The sequence below is a fragment of the Lepidochelys kempii genome, chromosome 3 (genome assembly GCF_965140285.1).
Source record: "Lepidochelys kempii isolate rLepKem1 chromosome 3, rLepKem1.hap1, whole genome shotgun sequence".
NCBI classification, from domain to species: Eukaryota; Metazoa; Chordata; order Testudines; family Cheloniidae; genus Lepidochelys; species Lepidochelys kempii.
This window is the reverse complement of record NC_136382.1, coordinates 119,803,101-119,830,914: the sequence shown is the minus strand read 5'-3', so window position 1 is coordinate 119,830,914 and position 27,814 is coordinate 119,803,101. Positions and strand designations below refer to the sequence as shown.

Here is a 27,814-nt window from a genome sequence, read left to right as displayed (position 1 = left end):
CTATGTACAACTGACTGTCAACAACCATTTCTGAGTTAGTCTCAAAAACGGTTTACTGGAAAAATGCTGAAACAAAAACCAGTTCAAAAATAAGTGGACAACACTGTTTAAACCAATTTTCATAGCTCCTCCACAAAGCACACATATATCTAAGTGTATAAAACCAGGTGGAAGGAATTTATGACATACATACTTCTGGTCACTGTCCTATGTTTTAAAAATGGAACTTTAAAAGATCTAAAAATACGCTGATTACACAGTCTTTTCTTTAACACAGGCTTCAAAACGTCTGTAGACAGGACAGATCAGATAGGTGATTTGAACAACAGAAAAACCTACAAGGTGGAGAGAGACTCAGCTTGATCAGCCTACCAAGTGGAATTGTCACAACATAAAACAATTTTATGATAATTTTCTAGTTCTGAATATTTGATTGATTTGCTGCAAATTCTTCTTATGCTTTTAGAAATGGATGGTAGCATCATATGTCATTGGAAAAATGCAGTAAGTTCTTGGATTTCACATGTAACTCCAGTGTCTAGATAAGTTAAGCACACTTAATTTACCTGCTCTTCGAATGGGTCCCTCCACTAATTTAAAACGATTACACGCCCACTGAACTGTAGGAGATCTCTTGGAAATATCCTACAGTTCAATGCAACTGTATTCACAGCCACAAATCACTTGGTTTAACCAATTTGCTCTTTTAACCTAAAAATATTTAAACTGGTTTAAGTTTGTGCGGATACATGAAGCTGATTTACTTCTTATAAAACCACCAGAGGTAAACGGCAACACAGCGAAAACATATTTTGCATCTTACATCTGGCATTTATCAGGGCACTGAAGACCTCCATGTGCAGATAGCTCTGATGTCTCTGCTAAGTGTATCAATTTATCGGTGTTAGTTTGTTTTTTTCAATTATGCATAAAGCTAATACAACTAGGCAAGGTTAATTTAACATGATCATCTATCACAAAAACTCAAGTGATAATAACCAGACCAATATAAAGTATTACTATAATTCTGATTAATACCATCCTTTAGACTGTTCCAATAGACTAAAACAGAATTAACTTGTGAAAAGATGTGTCCAGTAGTTTTGATATTTGCAAGTGTCTCATAGTTTGCTGACAACTAATGAACTGTGTTCGGGGTTTGAAGGGAATAACTCATGGCAGCGTTGCTTCCTTACTGATGCCTACAAGGTCTTTAAAATAAAATAAAAACGTATTTCAGGGGAGAAAACCCTCAAAGGAAGAGTCAGGAGTTAAAAAGACCCTGAATAATTCTCTTGCGTATGAGTGCAAAACCAAAAAAGCTAACAAGGAGCTATACTCTTTCCTCTCCACACACAGAGACAAATCTGGGTACAAATTTGTGAATCAGTTAAAGTCCTGAACCAGTTCAAGCTATGAACACAAACACACACACAATATCTGAACCTTATACTGACAGAATAAACTATATTTAATATGGCAAACTATTGGCCACTAAACAAATTAATACCAAATGAATTATCTGACTAAGAGACTTCCTTTAAGGGATACGGGATTACCCTAAATAATATATTGATCATTCACTGTAATCAGTTTTCATTATGCTTTTAAAACCAATGTGGTACTGAAATTGTTATATATTTGTCATCCCAAAATCTCATCCACATATCATAGACACAATAAGATCTTTATAAAGTATTTTTCATTTTGAAATAATGTACTACTATTCTACAACTGGCACATTAATTTCTTACTGGTAAGCTTGATGGTCTTTCTTGTTGTATTAGGTTTAAGTCTTCATGGTTAGGCTTTCCTGAGGCTATAGGGGGTTGGGATCTGTTTCCATAGCCTTCCTGAGACATGTCCTGCAAAAACAAAATTATAAAAAAAATATGGTTATTCATATGCCACAGCAGTCACAGCTAAACCCATGTGAAGAAAAGGTGAAGAGATAACAGCTGACTTCTGATCTGTTTTTTGTTGATCAAAATTTTGTATTAGACAAACCTTATTTTTCAGTGGAATCATCAGTCCTACTGGGTGCCATTATGACTTTAATGTTTTATAAAGGAATAAGAATGACAAGAGTTTAAACAGAGTTGTGTGTCCATTTATGTTCCTCTGGTACAGGTTAAAAAAATCAATTAAATACTTTTTTTTGAGAGATTAGAGGGATTAAGAAGCCAAAATATTCTCCAGATGATCAAATACTGATAGCAAATCTTTGATGAAATACTGAACCAGTTGGAAGATCTTACAATGTTGGATCTGAGAATGCTATATAATCAGACTCCACCACCACCCTGACACAGCTTTCAAACATAAACTCTGAGCCCATAAAACCCTCTCTGCAATTGTGTGAAATATATATGGCCTAACTTTCCAGAAAAGAACTAGAGTTGATCAGTGGTACATCTATGTCTATATCAGCAACTTATGTGAAAGTCAAGAGCCTTCCTAAGGCCATGGCACAAGCCTAAGCAGTGTTACATAATGGCATAAGATCACTTACACCACGTAGAAAAGATATTCTCTAGATGCAGAGATAGTCTTAGCCACTATACTTCAGGTTACCAACTTCTACACATAAAGTCGAGGAGGAGGACAGAATGTGAAATGCTTATTTTAGCATGTATAACTGGCAGGGAATGTTGAAGAACCAGTTTCTGAGTGTGCAGGAAAAAAAGTATCATACTTTAAAGGTTTTTCTGTTTTGTTTCATTTCATTTTTGGTTTTTTATTTCTCCCCAATTTGTACAACACATTGCTGGCTTAAGTTGTTTTTGTTTCCCTATCTTACAAGTTTGATAAGCACGTAAAAGAACAATTATTTTTAAAGACTACATTTTTTGGCTTGAAAGTGTACCTCAAGCTTCTCTCCACCCCCACCCATACTCAAAAAAATTACACTGCTGCTACTTATAAAGGACTATTCCTATAGCTAAGATTCCCTGGTCCAACAGCAGTTATTGACAATATAGTGACACCACAAAAATTAGCTTGCAGAGCAGTAGTTTTCTGCCCCTGCTCTAATGAAAGTCTGACACAGGGAAATATGTGAACAACCATACTGTTTTCACCCAGCCATCTCTGTCATTTTGAGCGAAACTGCAAAAATATTAACTGGAAGAAGAAATAAGAGCAAGAGAAAATTTAACAAGGTTTAAAAACAAAAGCTAACAAAACTGACAGTAGTATGTAAACCAACAATAAACTGGTCTATCCATCATAAGCATGTTTCAAGTAAAATCAAGGAACACGTAAAAGGCCAGCACTTCAATCTGGTTACCAGCAGAGGGTAACAATTAGGTTTACGGGTGACAAAGGCTGATGGCTGAATCATTATTATCTACTGTGACACACCCCCCTCCTGCTTTTTCCCCTCCCAGATTTCCACTTGTCACACAGTTCTCCTGCTGTGTAGACCAGCAGGTTCCTGTGGATTAACAGCGAGGTTTAAAATCAACAAATGGCACAAGTCCTCCATTCAGTAGCCTTCACCCTGTTACAAAGGAGCAAAAAGGTGGAGGACAGCTTCACAATAGGCAAACAAATGAGCAAACCTCTGCTTTCCTTTTTGTTTAAGCACACACAGTCACACACTATTTGTGGTCACTGAACACGCGTCCGTAATAAACCCGGTTTAGAAAACAGTAGCAACAGTGGATTTGAACTGTGCATTCAGCATTCTATTTCCTTTTCATTCTCCCTTTACAGCCAACAAACAAGAACCACTTAAAAAAAAAAAAATCACTGAGAAAGATAAATGGGATATTCAATTTGGCAGACATCATCTCAGAAATAAAGTTATTCTTCATTCCAAACCGACACTGTTGCATTAGGACAATTTTCCTGGGAAATGAAAGATGTTTTATGGTTTGAAAAATCAAATAAGAGTTATTAACCCCTTATGAAGTACCAAGCATGGCTGTGCCCACATGTTTGCTGGGTCTTATTTAAAAACGCATTTCCTACTAAAATTTCCTGGGGGGAGGAAACGTGTTTTCATGAGAAGCACAGAAGGACGAATTGAATCAGTTCTTGGTTATTCATTTGGAGACTGTCTGAACTGACAGCCCTGTAGCCTTAAATGCACTATTTAGCCACAGATTTTCTTAACAGGCAGAAGGAGAACAAGCTTCCCTATAATAGACCACCAGTGCTCTTCCATTCTGATCTTGGAGAGACCAAGTCTAAGGGTGGGAGGAAAGACCAGCAAGTAAGACACAGAAGTGGATACTGTAGTCAACCGTGCCAACTAAGATGTGGACATCTGTGCATTCTGAACAGGGCTGAGACCATTTCATGTAAAGTCGTTACGCAGAAACTTCTTGTGTCACTGGCAATTTGGGAGCAGCGACCTAGAGGTGAAAGACTATTGTTTGCAGTGTTGTTGTAGCTATGTTGTTCCCCGGATATCAGAGAGACAAGGTGGGTGAGGTAATATCTTTGAACAGAGCTCTTTGAAGAGCAGCTCCGTGTAAGCTCATCCAAGAGAAGGTATTACCTCATCCACCTTGTCTCTGTATGTTATTATCAGCTTTCTATGAATTTCAGACAAAGTGCTCTCTTTACTTTTTTTTAAAAAGTATTTGTTTTAAGGTTATGACAGTGGAAACCTGGAGAAATAATTTAATACACAAATTTAACAAGGTGTTGGCTTTATAAACAAAGGAAGGAGCTCAATATCATTCTTTCCCGGAACAACAGGAGGGATGAGATCACTTTTCCCTCTTACAGCAAAATATTTTAATGCACAGAACAGTAAGAATGATTCTAAGAGGTTTCTGCAAATAAAGACATGATAAGGAAAGGTATATTCAAATAGGATAGCGTGTCATGTCACTACAGGTGCATATGGAATTGTAGTTTTCATTTTCATTTCTGAGAGTGAGGAATCTTTAAGATTCCTGATAATTTTTTCCATCTTTTCACTCACAAAATTGCAACTACTGACAACTTCAGTTTTCTAAACAAAGCTTAGGGTTTTTATTAATCACAGCAAAATATAATGGTCTAGCAAGTGTGCGTGCTAGAGAGAGAAGGGCTTACTTTAAAATAGCAGGCTAAAAGTTTCCATTCACTCAAACCTTTCTAATTCTGGAAGAAATCCAGTGGCTGCTACAGCAAGAACTATCAGCAAAATCCTAAAGTAACTCTGAAAGTTGAGGTTCTCCATAAGACTTTAGGAAAGGCAGCAGACCAAGCCATCAAATTGTCAGGTGTATGCACCAAACATGGATGAAATTTTGATTTTTTAAAAATACACAGCTTTGTTTGTGTTGGAACTTTTATTTTATTCGTGAAACGCACGTTATACGAGTCACATCAAAAGAGCATGTATACAGTAAAAAGTAGATAAATTATCAAGATGACAGATAACCGAGTGAGCCTATACATATATGTGAAAAATCACACATCTGGAGATGTAAGCCCAGAAAGTAGTTAATACATACAGCTATTACATTTAAATAGCAGTGGTACCAAATTACACTTTACTAACACAATCAGGTACGGTTGTGTACCGAGGAAGCCATCTCCCTCAACATATGTCAGTACACTAATTAAAATCTCATTCAAAGAAATTGTTTACCACACCCAGTAAAAGTTGATTAATGTATATGGCCCCAAAACCAGACACTCTCAGAGATGCATGTGCATGTGATAGATTCTCTCTCTCTCTCTCGGTATTCTGTAAATTTATACCATTTAGTAAGATAGATCATGTAGCTCATTCATGTTGTCATGACTTGTCCGAAAGATCTTTGGTCCACAACTATACAGCATGAGATCTCGCTTAGCGTATGTCTGTAGAGCAAATGTTGTGTACAGGGCTAGCCCACCTGAGATAGCATAGATAACAAGAGCAGTGAAGACAATACCGCACAGGCTTCAGCGCAGGCTAGTATGCTGTACCCAGGAAACCTGCGCTGAGGCCTTCCCTGCACTGCACTGCCACGGTTATCCACACTAGCTGAATTTAAACTAGATTAGGTAGGCTAGCCCATGCACAGCTTTTGCTGTGTAGACACACTATGGAGTCAGCTGCATGGGAACCATTATGGAGTAAATGGATTTTTTAAAAATGACAACATGACACTGTGTAACTGGACCTCGCTCAAAGAGATCTGTTCACACCTACATGGGACGCTTTTCTTGTTTTCTGTATCTGAGTTAATGTAGTACTGGCTTGCTCAAAACTTTTAGTTGTAATTCACGCCTCCCTACCTAGTTCTGTAGAAGGAGAGAGAGGTTAATGATAAAACAGCTTAAATTATTTGTATTTAAAATAATGAAAGCACAGTGGAGTCATTAATCTGTAGGGAAAACCCTATTAAAAGAAAAAGGTGGGTAAGAAAGAAAAAGAAACACCACCTAGATTTCCTTTCCTTTCTATTGCAGTAAATTGTAGAGGGATAACTTAAAGCCATACTGATTCCTATGAAGATAAGCAGGACAGTGGCTGAATAAGAGGCCACGGAAGTGGCCACTTAAAAGAAATACTATAGAAGGCGTCCGTTTTAAAACCTCATTACAAGCAATTTCAGTTTATATCCAATATATATTCACTGGCTGATCCTTAAAAGACTTCATATATAGCTTGAAGCCTTCAATTCAACAGTAATGTGCCAATAATAAAATGAAAGCAAAGGAAAAAATCTGTTCCCAGGTCACCTCCAGAATGGAGGTCAGGACCCAGTGTAACAGTAAGAGGAAGAGTATACAGCTCTACTATACAGAATTGTTTCACTCAGCTCTGAAGGGACTCCATGCCACAGAATCAGAGCAGGTGATATGTTAGCAGCTGCAGAGAAATATTCATTGTGATCGCTGCTTTAGATATTCATTCATAACATTTTGTACAACAAAGCATACAATGTTACAAGTACATATATGCAAACAGATCCCCCATCTCTCAATTTTCCAACTCGAGAACGACAGAGTCACCTGCCAGCCCAAGCTTTCACCAGAGGACTGCCAACTTGTTACTGCAACACCATCAGAACAGCAGAGTGGGCAAGGCAGTACTCAAAGAAAAATGCCATGCTAACACCTTTACACTTCCAGCAAAAGGGAGTTAAAAGTAATATACCGCGTGAGAATATGGAAGACAAACTAAATTCCAAACGTAGTTTATCTTTCCATTATACCACTCTGATAGTATTTTACTCTTACAAGCAGATTCTGGATCTCATGCACCAAGCCAGACTGATGGGTTGCAACTCTAACCAATGAGTGCAAGGAAGCAGTATCAGTGGTATAACACCAAAGAAATTTGGAACGGAAAAGATCCTCTCATTTATTCCTCTGTCTGCTTTTTCCAGATGAAACTTCCACAGTATTCAGATAGAAAGGACAACAAACCAGAAACACACCACAGAACCTATTAACTAAACAGCCTCTTTTTAAAAGGGTGGGGAATAGGAAGAGAGAAAGAGAAAGGCAGAAAACTATGCTGCTGCTGCAAGAATGCATTTCAAAACAGGGCAAAGTGGATTTTCCAAATTGGTGTAGCAGAGGCAAAACTAACTTTAAATTACTTTCCATGATCTGGCATTCACCAGTCTGGAGCAATCTCTAAAAACACTCAGAGAACAGAGATGGTTTAAAAGGGAACAGTCATTGATCACAGTAAAGCCCAATGCTGTAACCTCAGAACCAGAGGTATTCCACCTAAAGTGCTTGAGAGAGTGCCAAAATTACCAAACTGAAGCCTTCCAAAATTCTCACACAAGGACCCAGTCACTTTAAGGGCTCAGCCCCACCCAAGTTGATGCTGTGAGGCCAGGGTTCAGGCCTGAAGATCACTCCTAGTCTTCATAAAATCCAACCAGTAGCTCACTTGCTGCAGGAAGTAGGTAGGCTTCTGCAGGGGTCCCTGGGTCAGGGGAAAGAACCTGGATCAGACATGATTCAGATGAATGGCCTGTACAGTCTAATCCTGCAGGGAGCAAGCTAGAAAGGAGCAGAGATGCTTGCCTAGAATACTAAGCAGATGGCCTGTGGTGGACAATCCTGTGGATAGGATCCTGCAAAAGACCCTAGGTCAAGGGGAAAAGAACAAGACTGATATACTGAATTTGTGTTAATTTGAAGCAATAAACTGAAGAGCTCAAGAAAAAGGGACTGGAATCCTATGTCTTGAGAATCCTATGTTCTCTGGTGCACAGACCAATAAGCTGCCTACTTATGGGTCACAGGGAAGAGGGGAGTGTAAGCCAGTGGGCTTTCACCATAGAGGAAAATGCCTGATTGAGTTTGGGTAGATTGGCCCAGCATCTATCCATCATCTAGAGTGTAAATAAAATCTATAGTCTGCCATGTATTACATACTGGCTACTAAAGCAGTAACTCCACTTCACCCCTCAAACATGTGTGCACCTAAAGATCTGGGTGGACACTTCTCATGGTTAAAGTCAGTGGACCTCTTTATAGCAAAAAAAAAAAAAGAATGTAAAAATGGAGACAAGAGCAGCAGCTATCATGCCAGTCAGCACTGAACTTCCTGCTTCAGCTGCACCTCAATATCCTGATGACTGAATGCTACCAGAAATTCTTTAACGTTTACATATTGACATGCTCAAACCCAGTACCATCAAACCCCCATAAGGCATTCAGGAAGTTACGAGAAGAGTCAGGCAATCCTACTTTATTTGGAAAATGCCTCTGTAGTAGCAGATTTATACAGAGGGTGGGACATTAAAATCCTCCCATCTCCCACCTCTATTTGTTTGAACAGAGCAGCATCTTGCCAAATAGCAGGTGATTTTAATCAGCTAGCTATTTTTCCAGGACATGGACGTTTCTCATAGAAAAATCTAGTCCATTTGTTCTACACAGATAGGGCCTCCAGGATCAGTTCTAAGCTAGCACTGCAGAAGCAGTTTCAAGACAAAATTTGCTCTCTTAAGCTCTTATTTTGTTGCTCTATTTCTTTTAGCCCAATTGTATTCCATGGATCAAAAAGGGTAGCAATAACTGATCTGATCAGAAACAAGACATGTTCTGCTGGCCTTTTTTCTGTCGCACCTTTCTAATGTGTGATAAAAGCAGAGAGAAGAAGTGTGCAAGTTTGGTACTCACATTGAAACATATGGGGAAGGGAAAGGGCCTCATTACACGGGCTGAATACACACCCGCCAACACTTAATTTGTAGACAAAAGAAGGATAGCTCAAAGGAGAGTGGTCTCTTCACTAAATCCACAGAGAAGGATTTGGAGTATGAATGAAGAGGTGACAAAGTACTTCAAGGGGAGAGCCTGGAAGCAGAAGCATAATTTGGAAAAAAATGGTCAGAATGCACATCTCACTCCAAGGGGGCCATCCTGCATTTTTTAAAGGCTTCCCAGACGTTTCCCAAAGCCCTACAAGATTAGCAGCCTGACCACACTTTCAGTTTCTCCACCCACTATTTCTGTTTCCTGACCGTTTTTAACACAAGTATCATACCAATACAAATGATAACCTGCCATTTTTACACATCCTACATCTCTACTCTTGTTTGTAACAAATCGTAATATTACATTATTCCCTTTGCATCCTCTCCCAACTCCACCCTTCAGAAAATTTTTGCAGGAAACCTTTCCTTCTCTCTGACACATCTGAGAGTAAAAGCTAGGCTGCACTATTTTCAACAGTTCCAGCTTCAAAAAAAACAAACCAAAATATCTGAATGTGACAGGATTAAAAACCTGCTGCTTCTTTAAGATTTCTTGCTGCCCAAGCAGTGAGTTTGTGCATCTCAGTGCTCCAGACAGCAGAATCCTCCGCCCGTCTGCCAGCCACCTGCAGAAGAGTATCTCTGAAGCACAGGGCTTACTCACGTATATGAGGTCATAGCAGTGCCCCAAGCTTACAGTCAAGCTGAAACCCTGAAGATAGCTTACTGAATCAAGAAAAAACTGCACCAAGAGCAGCTGCTTCTCTAGGCTAATCAAACTAGGTACCAAAGGATGGTAATTCCTCACTTGAGACTGGGAAATATTTTGTCTGCATTTTCTCAGTGGCACCTTCCTTAGTGAACTATATAGCAGAAGGAAGCTTCACTGTTGTCTAAAGCCACACTGTTGTCTAAAGCAGTGCTATTCAAAGTGGTGGTCCACGGACCAGTGCCAGTCCGCGAGCCATCGGCTGCCGGTCTGCGCGCACATTGGAAAAAAAAATGCCAATCCCCCATGTCAGATAGCTTGAGAAGCACTGGTCTAAAGAACTTCATAAAGGCTCATGAAAAGCTACAGTTGTATTTTGGGAGGGGACCCTCCCCCCAAAACAAACTCTCTGAGAATAAAGCAATTGTGAGGATTTTTGTTTCTTTACACACACAAAACAGAATGTTACACACAACATTCAAGGCATAGGACAGGGGAAAGCTCCCCAATTCCATTCTTTATTACTCCACAGCACATCTTCTAAGGAAGTGGAATATGGTATATCCGCTACACAGTGACAGGATAATCACTGAATAAGGCAGTGAGGTTTTCTTCAGGATTCATACTAGTCTGCAAATATATATTAGCTTTGGTCAAGAAGGCTGTTTACTGCTCAATGTTATTTGATATAATTTAAATGGGGTGTGGGAGGGGTCTAGCATCTCAGTTTTTTGGGGGCCACTGAAGAAGGTGGTGCATTACCATCATCATCTCTTGCGGTACAACCAATCAAGTCACACAGTTACTGCTGCATACAGCCACCAACCAAGCAAGGAGAAGTTTTAGTTCAGGACAGTGAAATAGAGAGCAATTAACTTAAAGAAAAAAAAGTTATCCAGCTGCAGAAGCATTTTTAATACACTGTATAAATAACACCTTGAGCCAGAAAAAGCGCATTGGTTCTTTGAAGCTAAGGGTCTATTACAGGAGTGGGTAGGTGAGATTCTGTGGCCTAAGATGTGTAGGAGGTCAGACTAGATAACCATGATGGTCCCTTTTGGCCTTAAAAGTCCATGAGTCTAAGACAGAGGTAGTCAACAGGCAAACCATGGACCAAATCCAGACTGCCACATGCTTTTGAATGGACCGTGAAATCTTTTTATTTACTTATTATTGTTATTATTTTTGTATTATTTTCTCTGGAGTTGACTTTGACTATATACCAAGAGATTTGGACCTTGACTCAAAATAATTGATTACTCCTGGTCTAAGAGTTCTTCATCACCACCACCCCTCCTTTATATTTTCAAAGTAAAGCATTTTAGATCATTGGGGGAAAGAGAGATGTGGTGTGGTGTTTGAGGACTAAACTACGGACATCTTTACTGATTGTCACCAGGCCGTGTTTCACCCCAGCTCCAAAGCATATGCTGCCACACCCAGTCTTTTCACAGAGGTTAGCATACCAAACGGAAAAGTCTTAACTCAATCCTCGGCCCTAAGCTTCACAGCCATCACCTGCAGGGTTTTTTGGCACTCTAGCTCCTAACAGCTTCCCAGCCTCAGTCAGCTCTGTTCCCTTCCTGGAGCAGCAGTCACAGGGCTGCCTCCCTGAGCCTCTAGCCTCTTGCTCTAGGGACCCACCACAGGAGCTACCTCCACCACATTGTGCCTTTCCCTCCCCAGGGATCAGTCTGTCTCAGTTCTTTCTCCTCCAACTGCCCACTAGCAGCCCCTTATACGCCCCAGTGTAGCCCAGCCTTCTTTAATTAGCTGGATAGGGCTCACCTGCTCTGGTTCCGGGGAGCTGGGGCTAGTCTATCAGCAGGGACCAGCTACTCTGTGACACTGATCTTCACTGAAGATAATCTACGTCACAGCCTTTTCATTAAAAAAGGGAAAAAGAACTGTTAGATAATAAGGCAGCAGAAAACCTCCCCATCTGATAAGATGGGAAAGTATGTAAATTTGGTCTTGCAAGCCCTCTCTGCAGTTGAAAATTACTTAATTTTACAGAAATTTGCAAACAGAAATGGTGTGTTTGGTTTTTGTTTGTTTTGTTTTGAAGGGGGGTTGAGGGAAGAGGATTGGGCAGTCAGGGAGAGACGGAGGAGGAGGAGGAGGAGGAGGGAAAATGAAGACAGACTACATATCATCATTTTCCCAGAGCTTGGGCTGCAGGAAACAGCAAGTCGGTCACCCCACATTCTCTACACAAAAAATACACATGAAAACATTTGGTTAGTCATCTCACACTAATTTTTGTAAGCACATTTGCTTTTGTTATTGGCCTTAATTTGCTGTTCCATTTCAATAGTTGTTGTTTAGTTCTAATTGCAACTGCTGACAAAAGAAAAGAGGATTTTGGAAGTGTGCTCACAAATATGTTAAACTCTACTGCAGCAGAATAAGTGGGCATACTGGAAGGCAGAGATGAATGTATATGTGGTGTACGCAGGCTTATGTACAGGTAGAACATTGTGTATTAGCAACCAAGAACCGGATTCAAAATACAGAAAATAAACCCACAAAGAAATATTTTCACTGAATATCTTTAATTAGAAAGGAAATAAAGACAAGAAAAAAATGTAGTAGTAAATCTTGTGCCAGGAACGGTTAGCAAACAAACCCCGAACTGGAACCTTTGCCTTTAAGGAAAATGAGACAAAGTTAATTTAAAGATCTTCACAGAATATTGTGGAGTTGCAACTGGCCATAAAGTATAATTTACAAGACCACTAAAATTTGAAATATATAATACATATGGTACTCAAAAAACAAAAGAAAGAAGCAGACACATTGATACTCTTAAAGATTTTACTTCTTTACTATTTATTCCATGATTTGATTTTATTAGCATTTAAAATTATAAAAAAAAATCTGTGATTTGTGTTAAACACACTTGTTTTAGGATGAAAATATAGAGAACTATAGCTGTGCTCCACAATCAGATAAGTGAATCAGAACAGTGGAATAAATTACTATTATATAGGCAAGCAACCTTTCAACGCTCACTACTCTGTTTATCCTACCCTTCAAATTCTATCAATAATTAACTTAAAGTTGCTTCTTGGATATTAATGGCACTCTTAAACCAAAAAACCCACCATTGATGTCTATTGCCAGAGGAAAAAGGAGGGAAGTGGAAGGAGGAAGGGAAGGGAGAAGCAGGTTTGATTGGTAATCTCCTTTAAAAACAAAATGATTTTTATCAGCCTACATTCCAATAGTTTTATCATCAAGTTAATTAATAGATTCCTGTGCTAATATCTAAATGCTAAGCAATTAACAGCACTGAACTATAAATGGCACTGTCTTTGCTCTTGAAGCAAAATCTTATAAAGCAAATGCAATTCTATCACTTCAGTGATTTAACACAGCCTTTACAAGGTTAATATTCACAAGCAGTTGCAGAATAAGGAGCTGTTTTAATTAACCTTCTGTGATTTAAATACTGGGAATCAGAGTTTAGAAACGTATAATACAATACCATAATAACAACAACAATGCTCTGTGGATCAAGTCCAAACCACCAACATGATTTGAGAACTTTACTTACCTTTGAGAAATACATTTGCACACTTTCTTAAAATTTAAAACGATTATATTTTCACTGGATTTTTCCAACTTGTAACAAGGTTTTCTTCTAAGTGTACCATACTAAATTCTTGATACATTTTCCATACTTTTTTAAAGGCAAGTGATCAATTGTAGTGGCCCTTGTTCTCTGCTTCAGCACACAACAGGTAGAGAGATTTTAGTTAAGTGAGTTAGGATCATTCATTGCCTGCTTAATCTACAAATGACAGTCTATCAATATCTATCTACATAAGCATAAAGGAAAAAAGCACCAGTTAGATTTTTTGGATATTTCCTCCCCCATGTCTTCTGTTTGTTTCTGAGCCAACAAAATTTCTACTCCAAGGAGGTTCACACCATCAATGCTTCCTAATATTATTTACTATTTATATGCCAGTAGTGCCCAGAGACCGTAATCAAAATTGGGGTCCCATTTTACTAGCCAAGCACATAGACATGCTCTAGAGACCATCCAAAGGCTGTCATTCAATTATAATAATACCACCTCATTCTTATAATAGCACTTTTCATCAGCAGATCTCAAAGCACTTTACAAAGGAGGGCAGTATCATTAAACCCATTTTCCATGGCACAGGAAATAAAGAATAAAAGTTACAATAAAAAAATCACTGGGATACCGGTTTTGTGGTGAACAATCGCTGCTAGACAGCTTCTCATTGTGCTCTGATCAGTCTTATCGGATTCTATCCACCAAGATCTAATCAAACCCACCTCTAGTAATAGATGTCTGGAGAAGCGTATCAGCTACTTTCTCAGAACAGCACAAGCCTTTTAAATTCCTCCTTTCAAATCCCAAGAAGTAATGCCTTGTTTTACTAAGTAAGAATTAATAATTGAATATAGGGTAGAACATAGTGAAAGAAAGCACAGACTGAGAAAGCAATTCTTAGCCACAGATGGGACCCTTGATTGGAGATAACCTGGTAGAAGCAAATGTAAGTTATTCATTACACTGACACTTTTCATGAACAATACTTTTTTTAAAATTGGGATGATGTGGAGATAAATGGATAAACATACATGAAGGTTTGGCAATTTATAAAGTATCTAGTGCTGCCACTTCCCAATTTGTGTGGAAAGACAAAAAATATTTTGCCTCTTGCAATAATAATAATACTTTGCATTCATGTAATCGCTATATAGATATTAACTAATAGAGGAAAAACCTACAGCTCAATTTTAGTTCCATGCTGGTACAAACAGTTTCAGGAAGAACATCTTGGAGTAAAAGTCCTATTTGTTTAATCAATCAATGTGGCCCTGAACCTTTATCGTTTAGGGCCAAGAAAGGTTTCTCTGATCACAAAAGCAGCAGATTGGTTTTGGATACCATGCCTTCAGTGAAGTTAAACCTTGCCGCATACCTCCGTTTATGTGTCTGCTGTTCCATAATATTACCACAATCTTGTCTTTGAGGTCAGGTTTGAATTTGCAGAGGGTTCTCCTCACTACTTTCATTTCTTCCTGCAGCTATCCCTTCAGGTTACTTGATTCTGGAAGATAGCCTGCTGAGTCTAACAAGCTAGCACTTGGGATGGTGTTACAACAGAGATATAAATCAATGTAGTAAAAATGGGGTTTAATGCAGATATTGAGACACAACTGCAATCCTACAGGGTATATTGTAAGTGCTATTTAAACAGAATGACCCCTGAATGGACAGTGATCAGCCTTTTCCATTAATGGGGGTAGACCTAGCACAATCGGAGTCATGGTTTCACTGAATTCTAGCGCTGCGTAGGAAACCTTAGTTAGTGGAATAAATAGACATATTAATACTTATTTGGTGTTACAGCAGTCCTCCATGCTTCTGAAACAGACTTTACAAAAGCAGAAATGTGACTGACTGACAAAGGCTCCAGCTGGATAACCATCTAACTGCATGGGTTTAAACTCAATAGCAAAATGTGTCTTTGAAATCATTATGTCCTTCCAAGGACATAAAGAGAAAAAAGCTTAACTTTCCAACCCTATTTCTGTGTAACCGAGATCAGAGCCATGGTGAAGGCAACTGTATACAAGTCGATGGATGAAATCCTGGGCCCCACTGAATTCAGAGATTTTTGCTATTAACTTCAGTGGAGCCAGGATTTCACCCAAGGTTTTAATACTTTCCCCTTATTGTTGCTGATCCAATGCAGAAACATTAGACTACCAGCAATAATGTCAACGTATTAAGACACTTCTATAAAAAGTTCTCCTGGCCATATTCTTATTGCTCCAATCTCCATTTCTACAGAAGCAAGGCTGGGAACGCTGGCAGATCTCAGTGACAATTTCACCTTGTCACTCAGTTTTGGAAGGCTGTCTGCTTGTTAAGCACCAGAAGTTCTCAGTTGCAAAAGCCACCCAAGAAAAGTATGGAAGAAGTGAAAATTTTTTAACATTTTGCATTTGGGAATGAATATCTTAAAGGAATTATTTTGTCTTACTTTGTACATCCTTACACTGAAATTAAATAAACAAACAAACAAATAAATAAATAACATGGAGAATTTTTTTTTACAAAATCTATTTAAGTCTAACCTCAACACTTCACGACAGCAGTCATACACTTTAGGCATTGTGGTTATTCTAAATACCTGCACTTAACATGTAAGCAAAGCCATGAAGGTTTTGTGGTTAACACCACACCAAATATCAAACACAACCATACATACTGTAGTAGATGATTTTACACGCACACACGCAGAGTGAAAAGGGCAATAGGTTAAACTGCTTTTATTATGATTTCAAACCATATTAATACACGTAAAGCCCCCAATACTTTGAAACAAACTCGACCAAAATTCTGCATAACTCCAGTGAAAAAGACTGGAAACTTCTGCGCTAACTTCTGGTAAATTAAAAAATTGAGGATTTTATTTAAAAAAAACATGATGTGGAGATATAAAGGTATTATCTGGAATTATTTGGGATGATCTGCATAACTCGGTTGTGACTTTCACACCTGTGAGTAATGCAACTCATGGCAACAAAACCTTTCTACCACACCATCATATGTTATGAATGTGTATGTATACATACAAATGTATCTACACCCTGGCACAAACAGCTTGATTATGTTAATAGAGTTAAATATGCCACATACCATATAATTTAAAGGACAAATATCAAATTAAAAATCATATTTAAAAACAAATTTCCTAACTCATAGTACCAAAAGCACTTTACATTATTAATACAATTTGTGATTATTTATATTGTTGTTTTATTATAATCACACAACTTGGGCATTAGAACAGAATACGCAAGATCACATTCTGGGCCAAGTTTTCAAAAATATGTTCTAAAGTGAGCAGTCTTTTCTGTGCCCCACTTGCACTGATTCCATACAGCATATAGGTGCACGGCTCAGACCTGCAAGGGTAAACTGGAGAAACGAATACCCTTTTACAATATATTTGCATAAACCTGAAAATTTGACCCTTTGGTTCTCGTGCATGAATACAATGCTGCAAATTTGGGGTTGAAAAACATCATAAAAGAATATTTAAAATGTGTAGAGAAAAACAGAATTTTGTTTAGATTTAAAAATTTGTGTGAAAAAATTCTTTCATTACATTTTATAATTTCTTCCCTTTTTAAAATAAACACAGCCTAATGTTGAGTCTGATTGTCACTTTAAGGATTTTGAATCACAATAGACACAAGAGAAAAATGAAAGATACACATTCACCTTTTAACTTATGTTATCTAGAGTGCCTCACAAGAACAGTGTACACAAATGCCACACCTCAAATACCTGCCACTTTTTCTTTTCAATATTAAGACTGCAGTGTAAGAAAAGGGATCGGTTTACTACTACTCTATTTAGAAATTCACACACACAAAATCCTCAAAATATTTAAAATTAAAATGGCATCACATATGCCAACAAGTGTACATTAAAACTGTTGTTTTAATTGAAATAAGGGTGAATCTATCACTGACTCATGGCTTCATTTCACTCTGTCAAACAAATGACATTTTCCATCAATTCATAAGAATATTTCTCTAAACCTCAGCAAAGACATGATCTTTTCAACAGACACAGGTGCTACATAAACAAGAATATATATGTCTGTTTTAAAAGTTAGTTGTAAACTGTAATAATCTGAACTACACATCTCACTACCTTAACAAAATAATGTTTAATTACTAGAGTTTAAACTCTCATTTATATGACATTCTTGAGCAAAATATCACTTTTACTCATTGCAAAATGATTTAATGTCCCAAAAAAACAGCTGCAGCAATTATTCACTTATATGCCACTTCAAGACGAAAAACACTGCCAAGAGCAACAGTTGTATTGGTGTAGTGTATTCCGCTCCCCAGCCTTTCTTCCCCCTCCTCCCCCGTTTTTTTTTTTTTTTTTTTACACACTAAAGGTAAAAACAGAAATCCCATATGCCAAATGGCAATGAATGTAAATGTAAATTAATCTGTTAGCTATAATAAACTTGGTTAAAACAAAACACTTCCTTTCACAGTTTTTACACAGTAGGCATCTGAAATTAACAGGTAATGATGGATGCTGTCTTACATTATCGCCATACAGCAAACCATACAGATATTACTATCAAACCACCTCGCATACCACCACCAACAAAAAATCACTTAACCAAAGATTTAACCAACTTGTTCTTCCACTGTTAAGCAAATTCCCTACCGCCCTCCTCATACAGACAGGAAGAGTGCAAAGTCACCAGTCTGTGAGATGTATCTCCAATTATTTTGCCCATTTACTTTTATTGGTGATGTTGTATATTGTATATGAGTGAATCAATGCCTTAGCAAAGACGCAATGCTTTCACACCTCAACAATACGTGAGAAGTGAAGAAGAGAACCAACTCCAAAACACAATATGAAGTGTTAAACCTGGCTCAATTGTATTCTGACTAGAAGAACAAAACCAAAATATTTATCACTAATTTCTTATCAGTTTTCATCTCTTCCCCTTCCTGCAATAAAAATACTATTACATCATATTGTAAGATTCCACCTAGAAGAAGCAGGAGGAAAAAACTGTCCATCATCTAGCCAGAATAAACACTAGCTTCTCCCACCTTTGTCAGTTTGAGAATCTCCAGAACAAATACCTTTACATAACTGAAAGGGGGAGGAAGAGAGGGAAGCAGAACAGGGAAAATAAGACTATAACAAACCAAATTATCGGCAACTATTTTGCCCCTTGTCTTAAGTCTCTCTTCTTCCCCTTCCTACACTGTTACATCACAAACACATTTGCAAATGGTGCAACTATAAACATAGTTTTATTTACTCTTAACGCAACTGCAAAACATGCTTCTATCCACATCTAATAAATACTCTGCTGTTGCAAACAGGTGCAGTTTCTAGTGTGAGACCAAAGAGTGCCGGGGTATCATCCACTAAAGCTGCATCCTTCTCTATCCAAGTCACAGCATCTGATGCAATTGACTGGGACATATTCTGGCAAGGCCTTACTTACATTTAGGTGTGTTTTAACACACTTCGTGTCTTTCTGAGGTTTGAAAACAACCAGTTCCTTAACTGATAATAGTTTTAAGTATAGATAAAAACCAATGAGATTTTTTCTACTCTTCTTTCTTTGTAACCTTCTATGATAGATTCTTTGATATAGCTCCTCCTTGCCAATAGTTGGAGATAGTAAAAGTATTTCTTTATGACATATCTTTGCATTTAAGGAACTTGTTGGTTCCCAAAACAGTAAAAGTCATATTCACCATTATTTAATTGCAACCTTATAAACTTGGTGACTTCAGTATGAACTTGAAACTTTACACTGAAAGGGAATCTTGACTGGCCCAGAAGATCTTGAAGACCCATTCTCTCTTTGACTTCCTATGCCATTTTAGACAACTAGTGGGAAGATAACAGCATCTAATGATAGCCTGCTAAATGCTCCTCCCAAACACTAGCTCATTTTTCTGGGCAGGTATCCTGCAGTGTATAGAAAATGTGCGTAGCAAGCTCCAGTACTGTCTTATGTATCTTCAATAGTGTCACATCTGCCTTCCATCCCCATAATGAGGTTACTAATGCAGCTCAAGCATGCCAACTCTCAGGAGCAGTTTCAGCAGTTTCAGATTACAAGCTTTTTTCATGCCTGCCAATCGCTAGGACCCCATCAGAAAAATTGAACCAGTTTAAACATATGATTACTGACACAGCTAAATCAGTGCTGGGGCCAAAGGAAAGGGTACACCAGGATTGGTTTGATGAGAACAACAAGGACACCTCCAAACTCCTAAGTGACAAGCAGAAAGCATTTGTTGAATGGCAGAATGAACTCACTTCCATCTCAAAGAAAGATAGGTTTAAGTACCTACAGAGCAAGGCCCAATCTGAACTAAGGAGAATGCAGGATGAGTGGTGGGAGAGGAAAGCTGCAGAAGTCCAGCATTACGCAGATACGAACAATGCAAAGATGTTCTTTGACTCTCTCAAAACATTCTATGGACCATCTAAATCTGGCACATCTTTCCAATTGACTTCATTCTCTGCAGATAGAAAGCCAAAGTCTGACAGACATTGAGAGAGTGAAGTCTTCTCTTCTCCTTGGAAGCATGAGGTTTTGGAAAGAATACCAGACAGTGAATAGGTTAATTCATGTGAAACTCAGAAATTACTTTAGGGATAAATTTCAGGTGGAGGTGAAGGAAAAACATTCTCCTTATGAAATTTGATATGTGGTGGATCTGCTATAAGTGCTCCCAGTTCACTCACCATTTTAGCTGATGTGATGGCTACTAGGAAGGCGATCCTCATGGAGAGGGAGGACAGGGAGGAGGTGGCTAGTGTTTCAGAGGGAGGGCTGGTAAGTACTGAAAGAGCAAGATTAAGATCTCATTGCAGTGTTGGTTTTGCCATCAGTGAAAAAGTTCTGATGAAGCCCTTCAGGATTCTGATTGTTGCTGGACAAGTAAAAACAGCACAGTCTTTGACTGGCGGATGGAAGGTGCTGATTGTTGCAAGATGGACCTGCACCAAGCTAATGGAGGGCCCGACATCTTGAGAGTGAATAAGTAGTCTAGAATAACAGGAATTTTTGCAGATGCTGGGGATAATTGGCTCTGTTGCAGCCAGGTGAAGAAATGTCCCCATTTGGCCAGATAACATTTTCTCATGGAGTCCCTTCTGCTCTGACTGACTATAGACAGAACTGCTTCTGACCATTAATGGTTCTGGTCTGACACCCATCCAAATACCAGGCCGTGAGATGAGGGGGGCCTGGGTTGAGACATCTGGTCTTGCCATTCTCTTGAGTGAACAGAGGTGGAAAGGGTCAGAAGCTGATGGGAAGCTGGGTTGACATATGCAGAAGGTCTGAAAACCAAAATGGTCTACGCCAGCTGGATATGATGATAAAGACCTGAGCTTTGATGTGGCAAATCTTTCGTAGAACTTGTAACATCAGTGGGATGGAAGGAGGGACAACCCTGATTTGGTCTGTCCAAAATAGGAGAAGGGCATTGCTTACCCACAGCTATACAGGAGCAGTATAGGGACAATGTCTTGTTTGTCTGGGTGGCGAACAAGTTCCAGGAAAGCATTCTTCCCAGGGTGAAGATCTCATTCAGGAAGGAATTGTGTATCTCCCATTTGTGGTCTGTACAGAAGTGCCTGCTGAGATTGTCTGACAGAGAGTTCTGCACACTCAGTAGGTAAGTTGCTGAGAACCACTTCTACACAAAAAGAAAAAAATTTTGCTTCACCCTGTTTATGTAGAAAATGGTCATCATGTTATCTGACATTATCTGGGTACAGCAGGACCCTATGAGTGGAAGGAATGCATAGCAGGCTAGACAGACTGCTCTCAGTTCTAGTAGGCTGATATGCATCCTGGCCTCTAGAGGTCCACATGCCCTGTATCAGTGGTTCTCAAACTTTTTTCATGGACCACTTGAAAATTGCTGAGGGTCTCGGGGAACCACTTAATGATCTTTCCAAATGTTGTTTGTGCCATTAGCTAACTACTGTAAAGCACTTTGGGTAAAAATGCTATATAAAAAAACCTTAATAATAATAATTATTATTTTTTTGTTCTACAAATAAAAGCACACAACTCATATTTTAATATCTGTAGTCTTACCTTTCTAATGTGATGGATGTGCCCTCTCTCCCCCACTGCGGCAGCCTCCGAACTGGGGCTGGGAAGGAGGGGGGTCTTTAATTGGCAGCCGCAGCCCTGGAGCTGGGGAAAGTCGCCTCTTTCTCTGGCTGCCGCAGCCCTGAAGGTCCCAAATTCCCCCCACCCCCTCTTCTCACCCCACTGTCCCCTCCCACTTACCCCCTATTCTCCCCAGTGCCACCATCTCACCCTACATGTACATCTTCTCAGGGGCCAGGCACCTAATTAGTGAAGCCACGCCTGTGTGGCTACACTAATTAGGTGGGGGGCTCTTCATTCTCTCATGTGCTGCCACCCAGACGCGTACCTTAGAGGGAACCATCTGCGGACGACCTGAATGGAGCTCGCAGACCACTGGTGGTCCACAAACTACAGTTTTAGAACCTCTGCCCTGTATGGTGCGATTGTCTATGTGGGCTCCCCATTCTATGAGGGATGTGTCAGTGACAATGGTCATGTCAGGAGTGGGTGTAAGGAAAGGGATTCCCACACAGATTTGTTCCATGTATGTCTGCCAAACAAGAAAAGCTGTGACCTTGGTGGGAATTGCTACCCTGATATTTATAGTGTCTCCATATAATGCGTAAGCAGACTGGTGCCAGGCCTGTATGCAATGGAGGTGGAACCTAGCAAATGGTGTTACATAAGTACATGAGACCATGTGGCCTCACAGGGAAAGGCACACCTTGACTGTGGTCCAAGGTCTAAGGATAACTTGTCTTAACAAGTTGTTTGTGGCCTGGAATCTTTCCATAGGGAGTAAGCCCCTGCTCTGATTGGGTCTAGGATTGCTTCTATAAAGTCTATGGACTTTGTGGGCATCGAAGTGGACTTTTATTTGATGACACAGTTTCCCAAGGAAGACAGCAGACAGAGGAGGAATAGAGGTGCCAAATGAACCTCCTTGCTGGATCTGCCCATCAGGCGTCAGCTATCCAGATATGGAAAGACGATGTAGCTGTTTCATCTTGTCTGGGCTGCCACCACTGAAAAGACCCTGGGTGCCACTGTAGCAAGTCTGAACAGAAACACTCTAAACTGGTAGTGTACTTGTCTTACCAGGAATCTGAGGAACCTTCTGTGGGATGGGCGAATATCCACATGAAAGTAAGCATCTTTCATGCCAAGAGCCTCAAACCAGGAGCCCTCCCCTCCAGAGAGGGGATTATTGATGCCAATGAGACCATGCAGAATTTTGATTTTCAAAAATAGACTTTCTGTTGGTGTAGACTGAGAACTGGTCTCCATCCTCCACTTTTCCTGGGAACTAAAGAATATGTGGACTGGAATCCTTTCCCTTGATGTTAAGGTGGCACATGCTCTATAGTTCCTGGCTAAAGAAGAGAGTCTACCTCCGAATGGAGGGACCTCCTTGTGATAGTGGTCCCTGAAAACACACCGGGTAGGGGGTTTGTGATGGTGAGTCGATCATGTAGCTAGACTAAATGATCTCTAGCACCCACCTGTCCATTGTTATTGTCCTCCAGTTATGAGTGAAGAGGGCAAGGCAGCCACCAAAGTTTGGGGGCAGGGTAGGATGGAATCAACAGAAGAACATGATTCTCAAATGTCCCAATGAAAGAACCCCCTAGATGATGGGTGGGGTTGAGCAGTGGCTATATATGTGGAGGAAGCTGTGTACCAGAATCTCTGTACCCCCTGGCGTTTGCACAATAGTTCGTAAAGGCACTGGTCACAGAATGGTTAGGGGGGTGGTCTTGGCCTGTACACTTATTTCTGGTGTTTCCTCTTTGCAGATAAAGTATAAATGTCCAGGGAATGGAGAATTATTCTGGAGTCTTGGAGCAAGTGAAGGGACTCCTCAGTTTTTTTCACCAAGTTAGCCTCATCAAACGGTAGGTCCTCCGTGGTATTTTGTACCTCCCGGAGGAACCACAAGAAGTAGAGCCACTCACGCCTCATGACGCTATCCCCCTTGAAGCAATGTCAGCAATAGCCACTGCAGCCTGAAGAGATGTTTTAGCTACGTTTTCATCACAGAGGGCTTGGAATTGGGCTCTGTCCTCTGAGGCAACTTGTCTTTAAAGTCCAAGGATTTGGAGTACTTGGTGAAATCACACTTTGCTAACAGGGCCTGGTAGTTAGCGATTTGAAACTAAAGGCTGGTGAAAGAAAACAGATCAAGGTGTTTAGCACCCTTATCAGTGGGTATTGCCTTGGGATGCTGCAACTTCTACCTCTCAGTGGCTGCTTGCATCACCAAGAAGTTGGGTGCTGGGTGTGTAAACAGGAACTCTGCTCCCTGGCTGGTACAAGATAATGGCTGTCAGCCTTTTTTGGGATGGGAATACAGCAAACAGGAGTATACCAAACTTCCGTCACTGGTTTCATAATGGCCTTGTCACAGGAAGGGACAGCTGGCTAGGACCAGAAGGCTGGAGAACATCCAGGAGACTATGCTGAACATCCTGCACCTCCTTGAGCTGGATCTGGAGGTCAGTTGCCCCCCTCTGCAGAAGCTCTTAATATTCCCGTAGTCATCGCAAGGATGGCAAAGATGGGAGCAACTGCCTTATCTGGCAAGGAGGAGGACACATCTGTTGCAACTGTCTGTCCTGATGGATCCAGATCAATTTCTTCTCTCTTATAGGTCGACAGAGGGACTTAGACATGGGTAGGTGGGATTCATGCACAGATTCTGGGTTCCTAGAAATGGGATCCATGAATCCCAACAATGCCAGTATGAAGGGCTGATCACTAGAGGGGGACCCCATCGCACTGGGTACCATCATTCCCCTGGATAGTCACATCTGAGGGGAGGACTCAAACCAGACCTTCAGGAGCCTCTGTCCAAGCTAGCCTCCCTATGTGAAGGTGATGTTCCATTTGGAACCTCTGACATGGCAGACAAGAAGGTGAGTTCCAGTTCAACCAGCAGAGCCATTGTAATGGTGGACGAATGCTCCAGTGGATTGAATAGGGGAGTATTCCGATCTCCTCAAGGTGGTTTCTTCCTCCAAAGTTGTGATGTCTCTGATTAAGGTTGTAGACAAAAAGTGAGGAAATTGCAGAAAAGGTAGGGTAAAGATATCCTCCAGGGAGGTGTAGGTTTTGGGGTATCCCAGAGTGCAGTGTGTTCCAATGGTCAGGATCACCAGATCTGGTGCATCCCTACTTATGGTGGACGCTGGTTCCCTATGGAAGCAGGCCAGTGCCAGAACACAGTCTAACCTGGCATTCTTTGATAGTGATGGTGGGAGGCTATCCTTGAGCTTATGGAATCATAGGATGGAAAGGGACGTCGAGAGGTCATCTAGTCCAGTCCCCCTATGTTGAAACAAAGTCAGTACTGATGGATCCTTACTCCTTCATGCCATACTCTCACATCCAGCAGGTTTGAGGTGACCTAAGGCCTCAGGACCTGTGATGAGGACTCACTTGTCTTGGATGGAATCGGGGAAAGATCTTTTCATTTAGGAGCAGATTTACCTTGGGTTTCTGAGTGTCTCCTTTACTCTCATAAGAAGACCTTGGTAACAATTCTTTGGGCTTAGCATCTCTGGCCTCAGAGCTGGAGCTCATGCTTGGAGGGAAACTGCGCATGGACTGAGACCACTGTTCAGGGCGGGGGAGGGGGGGGTCTGTCTCCTTGGCTCAGGACTGAGATCTCATGGCCTTCTCCATGAGATGCTTCTTCAGTGAGAGCTCTCATCCCTCACATGTTTGGAGAGGGAAGGCGTGACAAATGCTGCACTTAGCGGAGATGTGAGCTTCCCCAAAGCAGTAAAGGCAATACTGGTGGTCATCACTAAAAAAGAACGGGGGGGCGGGGGGCGGGCAGGAGATGCACTTCTTAAACACTGGAACTGTAGGCATAGTCTTTGTCTGTGGGGAAAAACTCCCCAAGGCGGGGAGAACCAACTACAGTAACTAGACTAAACACAAACACTAACCCTAACACTACAAAGAATACTAAAAGAAACTATTTACAATATATGTTTACAATAGGTTTTGAAGAATAAAGATGGATGTAGCTTCAGACATAGTGGATTCTAACTCAGGCGATGAGGTGGCAAGAAGGAACTGAAGAGGCATCAGACTGCACTTCCCCTTATACTGGCAGTTTAGAGCAGGAGGAGAGCAACCATGCAGGTGCAGATCAAAAGATACTACTTGATAGAACTCTCTGATCTCAGGAGCATGGTACACACGCATACCCACATGTAGAATACATGTAGGGCCTAGCACTAAAAGAGGAAATACATTTTTTTAAAATCACACTTTCAAAAGAATTAGGAGTTACTGAACTGTTTCATCAGGAAAAATTAAAGTATACCTTCCAAGTTTTTGCTAGTATCTTTGTATGTAATGTTACCCACCACTCTGTAATAACCCCAGCAGAGGTCTTCAGTGGAGACAGAACCCTTGAACTTCAGTACCAAAATCACAGGCCTCAATCACTTTATCTAAAGGCATCACTCCCTTAGGGGGTTCAAGTCATATGTTCTTAACCTCTCTGTAGAGTAGGCACCACATGGAAATATGACACACTTAAGTGTGTTACATAGAAACCCCATTGGAAGAACTCATCCCAAGCAGCTGAGTTACACAGGAGTTTGAATCCCTGTAGCGGCCAAATATTCAGCCAGAGGCACAATCCCAGTTTGGGTGCCTTTTCTCTCTCTCCACTTACTCCCTTCCCCCAAACTACTTTTGTGTAATCTCCTTACTTTGTTGAGGTATACAAAAACAACTGCACAAAATTTCACTGAACTGGACACAGTGGCAGTGATCATCAATGGGCCATCGGGATAACCAGATTACTTGTTATTAGATACATACACTTTGTGTTACATTCAACAAGTATATGATTTTTAAACAGATTAAAAATGTTCAAGTTACATGCTCAAGTGACAACAATTCAACATATGATCAGGCGTCCGGACAGCCACAAACTGATTCAGTTTGTCAGGTGGCTGATTGGAGATATGTCAACATGCAAAGCTGTGTGCCCTTATTGGCAGTGCTCTTATTAACGTCAAACCACAGATCACCACGTGCTGTATTACTATGCCTCTGCCTGTTAACTGACTTAGTCAAAGTTTTTACATCAACAGAATCAAAATTTCCTATCAGAGGTTGAGAAATCATTCATTTAATGTCAATGAAAATGGAGAAAAAGAGGAAAATGAAATGTAAAGACAGAACTACAATTTCATATTTGAAATCATAGTTACATGTTTAAATGATGGAAGGGTGGAGCTGCTTAAAACTGTATGACTGGTATGCCTAAGAATTGTATTTAATAAATGATGCAGTGTTTTAATTTAAATGAATTTATTTCCAATGAAATTTGTTTTAATAATCTGTTTATCTAATTTTAATAAAGGAGTAAAAATATTTTACCCTTACTTTAAAATCTGAGTATGGAGGACAACAACACTCGAGCTACACATGGCTTCTCTTGTTAGTTTGTTTCATAGTGTATTTTTATCACAAGCAAATATTTCTCCCCTGCCCCGGTATTATCCTGCTATGCTAAGTAACTGTGCCTGCGGGATCGTCCACCAGTGAACTGCAGAGAGTGATGATACTGCACAGTTCTTCCAGAGGCACCTAGTCTTTAGCAGCTCAATTTAGTTAGATCCCTCAGGATACTGAATATATTTTGGTTTCATTTTCCTCTCGTCTTCCTTCCTCTCCCAGGCAGGCAGTCCCTCTGTGGTTAACATTGCTGGGACTATATTTGGAACTTAAGTCCACAAGTACAGCGACAGGAACTAAGGGCACCCAAGGTCTCTTCAATCCAGGATGCCTTACACAGGCATTCCTCAAGTTCTAGCATATTAAGCCAGCCATTATTGCTCCTGATCACATTTTAAAACAAGACTGTCTTTAACAAAAAAAAAAAAAAAAATAGAGCCAATAAATGCTGCCGTATTTGTAGCAGCTTCAATGAAAATAAATGTTTCATACGGGTGCCATGGCTGGGTATAAACACAAAACAGTAACTGGCATGGAAATCGGGTTATTTAGCACAGCTAAATGGATGTGCGGAATGAGGAAAGTGAAGTGCTGTTTTAAATGTATTTTCTTCCCCACCAGCTCCCCTGAAGAAGCAGCTCCACCTATTCTTTTTTTAAAACCAACAGTGATCACATCAGCTGGAGGAGGCACCACCAGAATGCCTTGCAAAGAATTTTAGAACAAGACACATGGAAGTCTGTGACCCACACTTACATGAAATCAATGAAGTATGTTAC

General features: G+C 40.1%; 1 protein-coding gene across 18 annotated transcripts in view; it reads right to left on the bottom strand.

Annotated features, from left to right (window-relative positions):
- Positions 1 to 27,814, bottom strand: part of ARID1B (AT-rich interaction domain 1B) — a 405,620-nt gene that overhangs the window by 289,615 nt on the left and 88,191 nt on the right. For 17 of the 18 annotated variants that reach the window (XM_078852210.1, XM_078852209.1, XM_078852208.1 and 14 more), the window contains one exon: positions 1,755 to 1,865. The exons of the other annotated variant lie outside the window; for it this stretch is intronic. In XM_078852210.1, coding sequence (XP_078708336.1) covers positions 1,755 to 1,865 — 111 coding nt within the window. The remainder of the gene's footprint in view (positions 1 to 1,754; positions 1,866 to 27,814) is intronic. 18 annotated transcript variants of the gene reach the window in all.